This window comes from Triticum dicoccoides, chromosome 7A, assembly GCF_002162155.2.
Source record: "Triticum dicoccoides isolate Atlit2015 ecotype Zavitan chromosome 7A, WEW_v2.0, whole genome shotgun sequence".
Classification (NCBI taxonomy): domain Eukaryota; kingdom Viridiplantae; phylum Streptophyta; class Magnoliopsida; order Poales; family Poaceae; genus Triticum; species Triticum dicoccoides.
This window is the reverse complement of record NC_041392.1, coordinates 38,617,414-38,625,021: the sequence shown is the minus strand read 5'-3', so window position 1 is coordinate 38,625,021 and position 7,608 is coordinate 38,617,414. Positions and strand designations below refer to the sequence as shown.

At 43.4% G+C, this 7,608-nt stretch overlaps 1 protein-coding gene across 1 annotated transcript; it reads left to right on the top strand.

The window, feature by feature from the left end:
• The first annotated feature begins 9 nt into the window (after positions 1 to 9).
• Positions 10 to 3,790, top strand: LOC119330940. The gene is made up of 11 exons (XM_037604084.1): positions 10 to 645; positions 735 to 887; positions 1,022 to 1,267; positions 1,359 to 1,572; positions 1,682 to 1,768; positions 1,882 to 2,227; positions 2,346 to 2,541; positions 2,660 to 2,758; positions 2,877 to 3,133; positions 3,243 to 3,318; positions 3,437 to 3,790. The coding sequence occupies exons 1-8, from the start codon at positions 319 to 321 to the stop codon at positions 2,705 to 2,707; spliced, it is 1,617 nt and encodes a 538-aa protein (XP_037459981.1). The 5' UTR covers positions 10 to 318; the 3' UTR covers positions 2,708 to 2,758; positions 2,877 to 3,133; positions 3,243 to 3,318; positions 3,437 to 3,790.
• Positions 3,791 to 7,608: the final 3,818 nt, after the last annotated feature.

Below are 7,608 nucleotides of genomic sequence, written 5' to 3'. Positions count from 1 at the left end.
CACGCATCTCTCTGAAGCACGCTATCAGTGTCATCAAGACTTTCAGCGACTACAAGAAATGGCTTGTGGAAGAGATTGGTTTCGGAGGTATGCTCAAGCTCCCTGACATTCAGAAGTTAAATCTCAGATGCAGTGCCTGGTTATGAGCAGGGTTAGTGTTAGACGTAGAGAGTTCAGGCTGTCAGAAAGTAAAGTGCTCAAGTTCTATGCTGAGGAGTCTTTAAGGTCTTTGGCATCCCTTGCGGGGACCGTAGCGTGAAAGGGAGAGATGAAAATATCAATCCAGAAGCAATCCACTTCATCAAGTCAACCCTTGAAATGGATAAGACAGGAGTGCATAGCTTGCGCGCGGTAGAACAATTCCTGATGCGTGATATCAATGAGAATTCTAGCAAGCTCGAGAAAGATTGTTTTCAAATTGCATTTGTCATATTTGTCATGGGTCATGTACTCGCTCCGACCACGAAGCACAACTACTCGACCATTGATTTCTGGGGGGCAATTGCCAACACTGAAATGATACAGCAGTTCAACTGGTGTGAGTATGTCCTCCAGTATTTGCTCGATGCAGTACGAAAACTCAAGAGAGATATGCTGATGAACAATCATTCAACCAACCTCACCGGATGTCATTTCTTCTTTCAGGTAGACGTAGTGTAACATTTGTAGTCATGTTTTCCACACATTTGTTTTTGCCTACATAGGAAAATAAATAAAATGACTTGTTTTTGCAGGTTTTTCTGCTCGATAATCTTGATCTTGGTATATTGAATAAGCCACACAATGTACTACCAAGGATCATTGACTTCGACCCGGATACAATAAACAAAATGCTCATCATGGCTCTTGACCCAGTGAAAGGAGCTATGTCATATTCCCATGCAAACGTAAGATGTTTCGTGGAAACCTGCTCCCCATGTGATTGCTGTTTTTTCAATATCTATTTGTACTGGTCATATGCCTGTCTTTTATTTATTTTTATTATCATTTTCCATAATCCATTATTGTATACGTTGTCCAGCTCCGAGACCCGGCGAATGTTTGTTATGTGCGACACAAGGTTCAGTACACAATTCCTTCGTCTTCGACCACCAAGCAATTGCCAGGGGCTGGGACAACTCCACGCTCTGCGAAAACTCCCACAACAGAATCTCCTTGTCCTGGTACTGGTTGCCGTCAGGACAACTTTGCCACTCCGAACACAATGCCACGTGTAGTAGGGCCTCTAGACCTTGCCAACTTCTTGCGGCAGCAGCACCCACATCTCGTATGTTTATTTGTTAAACTGTCTGGCATTCAGAGTACTCTGTTTTTCGTATGCTTGCCTGTTTTTCAAGTACTCATCCTTTTAATTGCAGGTGACTGATGAGATAACCATGATCATGAAACAGCAGAATGCTAGCTCAATTAGGCGTTTGACAAAAGCATCCAACGCCATCCAAGTGGTTCTATATCAGGCAAAAAATGCATTGCAGTCAGATATGCTCAACTATTCAGAGAGAATTCTGAAATCAATTTCAGACCGTTGCCTTTGCTGCCGTACGCGAGGGTTCACAGAGTGTCATGCATCAGGTTTTATGCATGCTCTATATACGCATGCGGTGTGCATGCTCATTCTTTTTTTCTTTCCAATCTCTGATGACTAATATTTGGCCTTTCTGTTCTTTCCGTTTTTATTTAGGTGTCGCTACTGCCAAGAATGTACGTTTCAGCACTCCTGTTGCACAAAGAATCCAGGGGCACATGCTTGATTTGTCTGATGGAGAAGGTTCGGGCCACCCCCTCCCTATTGTATAACTGCCCCCGTCCATATGTGTTGTTTTTATAGTTGGTTTCATGACAAGCGCCACATACCTGACATGCTATTAATATTGTACGCAGCTATGTTACCGCTTATCCAGGGTGGATCATCAAGGAAACGAAACGCAAGCAATGAGGACTCCGCATCCGCAAGCAAAAAATCGATTTCAGAATCATCCATTGTGATTAACTACTTCAAACACACCGTTCGCAAAGTTGCACAAATGTATGCTGATCTCTCAGCGAACACAACCGTTACCGTGTTTGGCCAAACCCAGGGGAAACTTCCAAAGAGGAAGTACATTTTTCAGCATGGTTTTGCAACAAATCCATGGGAGCGTGGAGTTTTACCACTACCACCGCACGCTGAAACCATAGATATGATAGTTGCACACTTCTCCAACTTAACTGATAGCGATCTTCAGAGGTTCGTGATGTCATCCCTGCAGGTTTTAGGACATTTTCAATTTATCTGAATGTTTTGTTCCCCATAGTCTTTTTTCTGACAACAATTTAAATCAATGTTAGTACAATGGTTTTTGCAGGCATTATGTTATCCACCACTCCCCCAGACTTGTCCGCGTTACAGGGTTTGCTATGTTTCATCAGCTCATTGGCAGTCGAAGTCTCGATCACGAACTTGCTTCCATTATATGTAGAAGGTACACTCAGTCAAATATGGAAGCCAATAGGGAATGTCCGTACCTCAACTGGAGGCACAACATGGAACCGGAGTTTGCGGTAATGCCCCTTCATACGCACTTGCTTCGAAAGCTCTGAAGTTATTTACTGTTTATACTTGCCAATGAAGTTATACCCTTATGAGAGTTTTGAACTGTCATTTGATTTGGTTTTACAGACAATTGTACTGTCTGACCACGACTATGTGAACAACATTTCGATTTAGAAGCAACTAGTCGGCAAGGACATGCCTTACAATATAACCTCATCTCAGATGGTATTAACAGAACTTTTTACTTTCTGTTCTTAAAAGGAAGACTTTATCAATATTCCCCCATGTTTTTTCTCTATGTCCCTAACTCAAAAAATGATTTCCTTTTTGCATCTGTCCGCAGTTCTTCCTGCCAATACCCCTCGAAACTGGATGCGTTATATTGATGTGGGACATGATGTCGAGGAAGATTCATTTTTTGGACCCAAAGATCAGAGGGAATGGCCCTGATGATTTCACAAAAGATAAGCATGAACTTATTGCATGGAAGCTTCACCATGCGTTATTCCACTGCCTGAATGAGTATTATGCTGGATGGCCAACCCAGGATGGTCATTGGGGAACGGTTTACCCGGTAGTAGCCGAAGAAACATTCATCAGGTATGTACAGCCAACATTTAGCGACCATGCAAATGGTTCATAATTTCTTATTTTAACACATAAATCCACAGTTGCTAAAATATATCCACCCTCAAACTTATTTGTGCAGTGAAGAAACAGGGGCTAGTGTCCTCCACATAGCCCGTCACTATGATGGAACAAAACTGAAGATCCCTCTCACAAAGGTACCTATGTGTTCTTTGTTGCTATTCTCGCGTGTGTTTATCTAATGTAGTTCGTTTTTGAGCATTTGTTTTCATTATTGTCTGACTACATCCAACACAAATATATTGCCTTACACAGCACAATGTTGGCAAACCAAAAGACAGGCACTACATGAGTGCCTTAAACTTCAGGGGAATTCTGCTAGTGTGGCGCATGATGCTCTATGGGCGGCTCTAGCACCCCCAGACAGTCTCTTCAGCTCGAATCAGTCCGAGTAGGCATTCGGCTAGTTGATGGTTGGATCGTATAGATCATTCCAAATCAGCTATCGGTTGCTTGTTGCTATCATGTACTTGGATTCGTGTGTCATGTAGTTTAAGAACGTCTACCTCCCAGGGCCCTGCCCAGTAGTACTTTTCTATGGAGTATGCTAGAATGTAATCTGTAGCCCAACCGAGACTTGTGCGGGTGGTCGCATGGTCACGTCTCTGGATCGGCTTTTATCGGACAAATGAAAACTTTTATTTATTTCGATTTCAGTACACATAGCCGCACATCTTCTTCACATATGTATCATTCCACTAATTTTCCACACATGTTCCACATGGCCCTACAAGTCTCTCGCCATGAGGCATCTTATGTGTATTACTGGGGTGAACAATTTAAAATGCATTTTTTGACACGACTTCATCATGTCTGGACATTTAATCCAACGTGCACTGTAGTTCACATTGTCTGATTGTTCGGTCCATGCACGAGCACACTACAATACCATACCACACAAGTTCATCTAGTCTGAATTTAGGGTCCATCTACGATTACATTACAGTACCATAGTGCATACAAATTACTAGTTAGGGTGGGGGGGTGTTGTCCATCTGCTACCAAATTTCCAACATTTTATCTGTTGGCCGTTCTAAACACCAAGCACTCGTGCCGCCAAAAGATATTGCCAGGCTCCATTTTTTACCGCTCATATCACTTTTCCCTCCAAGTTCAGTCAATGGTCGCTTCATAAAGGAACTCCGGGATGTCCCCCTTGTTCCCCTTCATCGTCACTATCTCGTAAGCTAGCTTCTTCTACATGTCATCGATTTGTACCTGTCGAAAAGACCGCACCCACAGGATCAATCTTTGCACCAAATCCCAGATCCTTTGTGACAATTCCAAAATGTTGGAAAAGAAAGGCTTCATACCTGGTTCAGAGTCGAGCGTAGGTAAAGCCCGGTGAACTCCTTGAAGTAGTGCACCATGTAAACTCCACTGTCCTCACTGCGAGCACATGGTGAAAGCAGGTCACATATGTTCAGTTCGCCCAGTAGTTCAGCTTGATGGAATGTTTCAAGTTAGGGAATGCATGTAAACCATAGAGTCTACCTGCTGCATGGCTCATGTTGTGCGACCAGAGGGTAAACAAAAGACCATCCACCTGTCTCGACCAGCTCACCACCAAACACACCAAACACGTCATTCATAAGACAGTAAAATCTCTGCTGGAACTTCCTAGCGAGCGAATCATGCTTTATCTTCATCTCATCTGTTGGATTGGTTTCTGTTGGGTCGAGCACCATCATCACCTTCTTGTTTGTGTCCAGGATGTACATAGACCAACAGTCCTTGAGGTGCACCGGGAACATGAACTAATTTATTACATTCACAATCAATGAATAGACAAATGTCAGTATTCTTATCTCAGGAATTTCTATTGTCTTTCTCAGTACTACATTCAGTAGGAATTTTACCTTGGTCAGCCATTCAATTCTGTACCCCATCGACTTAGAGTCCATCATGCTGTATATGTAATCCCAGTCCTTATCCTCATCGTCTTTACACACCTCATCCTGCAAATAATTTCCCATAAACAAAGTATAGCATCTTTTTAATTTCAGTTTACTTTTTTGATACGTGCTTTGCAATTTGTTTTCTAAGTACAATTCGTACCACAAATCTAGGATCAAAGAGTCCTCTCCATCTGTCCAACCAACCTTTGTACATCTTTTTATCTTTCTCCACTAGTGCGCGCACTATGCATGTCATGAGGTTAAATGTCAGAGCACCACCCAGAGTGAGTTCGTCCTTAATGTCCTGGCCGGATGCCACTGCCAGTATTGGCTGGAAGTGCTTCACCCATTTCCTATAACATGGCACCAGTTTTATAATGTATATCATGCTCGTCATCAAAATAAAAAGTAATGAAATGGCAATGCACAATGATAAAGACTTTTACCTTTTCAGTACTGTATCGGGGCAATGCATCATGTTAGCATGTAACTTCTCAATACTCCCCTTCGACGGTTCATCATGGGATAGACCAACAAATTCTGGGTAATTGTCCCCCCAACCGCATTTACCCTTTGAGCTATCTTGATCAGTATGTGCCTTCATCCCAGCCCCATGCTCCTTGCTCCGCTGGTTATTATTGCACTCCATCCCACATTGTTTCAGATAGCTCATAATAGCCTGCTGGAATCTGGCTGCAGAGGCACCTCCTTCAGCAGCTAGTCTCTTTGTCGAAGCAGGTCCTTCACCCCCGTCTGGAACAAAATAAAGGCAACCAACATGAACAACCATCATGATTTGTTTACAGATCCCAAAACCATCTTATTCTGTGCCTACAAAATGTAAAATTACCTTCGTCTTCCCTACGGTATGCTGGGCCAGGTTTACAATTCGTCGTAACATCCACAATCCGTCTCCGGGATTTCTTCTTCTGGCTATTACGTACCCCCTCCCTGCTAGCCTCAGCTTGTGCTTCGTGGCCTTCATCATGCCAACCCAGTAGTATCAGTCCATTGCATGGAGGATCAACGTCTGTAACATCGCCGGGCCTCCCGCTTCCAACTACCAACATTGCTAAGCCACAAAAAAAGATAACATCATGTCAACTACGAGAACACGTGACTAAACGACAGGTTTGTAGCAGATCGCTTCTGCATACACGAAACAACAACATACCTCCAATCCATGAAATCCATCGGATGCAAGTGTTCATACATGATAGCAGGTAATTTATGTGGTCTTCATCAACCGTGTCTTGCCCCACAGGAGATGCAACCTGCTGCTCCATGTTCTCGCCTCCTGCTGCCGCATTGGGTGTCCCAATCACTGCCACTTCACTCCCCACGAAGTCTGTTTCAACATTTGATGACACATTTAGGGACGCATCATGCATATCTTCCAGTCGGGAATTTTTTGTAGTGACGTCATATATTGAAGTATGTACATTTCTCCGAATTTCATTCTACTTCATCAGAATGGGATATGTACCTGCTTCATTGAACATAGCTTCCATGTTCCTAGCTAAGAGGTTGTCACTATCAATCTGTTCCTGTGTTGCAACTGGTGGGCTTTCGTTCTCAAGATCATCCCAATCAATGTCGTCAATCTCATTGTTGCCAGGTACCGTCGGGCTGCCATTGCCGTGTTCATTCACTGGAGTTGAGGGCCCTGTTTTTCAAGACAAAACAATGTGTCAATCCTCTGATGTCAACCTGAATATCATCCCCTCACAATTATGTTCATGATTTTGTTCCAGCATGCTAAGTACTCACCTCCACTGTTTTTTTCCAAGCCCAATCCTCATAGCAGATTTGTAGCTTCTTCAAAGATTCCTGTTGAAAGGAAAATTAACAATCTCCTCCCCAGGTGACCTCAATGTGTGTTCTTCTAATTACTTACCCTCAAACAACTCCGGATTGTCAACAACACGGTTGACCAAGTTCAGAGCTGCTGTAGCTAGGTTCATCAACCGCTCGTCCCTGCCCTTGTCACCTGGCTCATCAATATCATCGGAGACAACTTGGTTGGATGCATGTAGCCTAAGCGACACACCTCGAGGCCTCGTGTGCCTGCAACACCTAACACACCGGTTATAAGTGTTTCAAAATTAGGTTCCCTCATCTTTTTTCATGTCCAGCAATGAACAAATAAGATTACTATAAGTAATGAATGCATATGGAGGCTCACGTTCAATGACTTCTTTTGCCCATTGCTAAATTGCCGTTAGTTCATCAGACAGAGTATGTCCCTGTGAACCTCGACGGCCAAACCTTCCTGCTGGTGACATTCCTTCATTGTGGTCAGCCCTGGAAAGCACATTGCTGCTGCTGCCTCCTTGCCACACACTGCCCTTAACTGAATTATGGCCCTCATCCGGTTCATACTACGTGGGCCTCGCACTGCCAGCAACAAATTGGGAATGCACGCACAAATTAGACAAATGTTTAAGGTTTTTAGTTTATCGGACAGTTCAAAGATTTATTTATGCTCATACCAACCTCGGATTGGTACATTCTGCACATGACCTGTTA

What these genes read in the sequence shown, in the direction of transcription:
- LOC119330940 (XM_037604084.1), top strand. Translation starts at nt 319, where the DNA reads ATGGATAAGACAGGAGTGCATAGCTTGCGCGCGGTAGAACAATTCCTG. An exon ending in GATGTCATTTCTTCTTTCAG is followed by an intron (nt 646 to 734) that starts GTAGACGTAGTG and finishes TTGTTTTTGCAG; the next exon opens with GTTTTTCTGCTCGATAATCT. An exon ending in GGCAGCAGCACCCACATCTC is followed by an intron (nt 1,268 to 1,358) that starts GTATGTTTATTT and finishes TTTTAATTGCAG; the next exon opens with GTGACTGATGAGATAACCAT.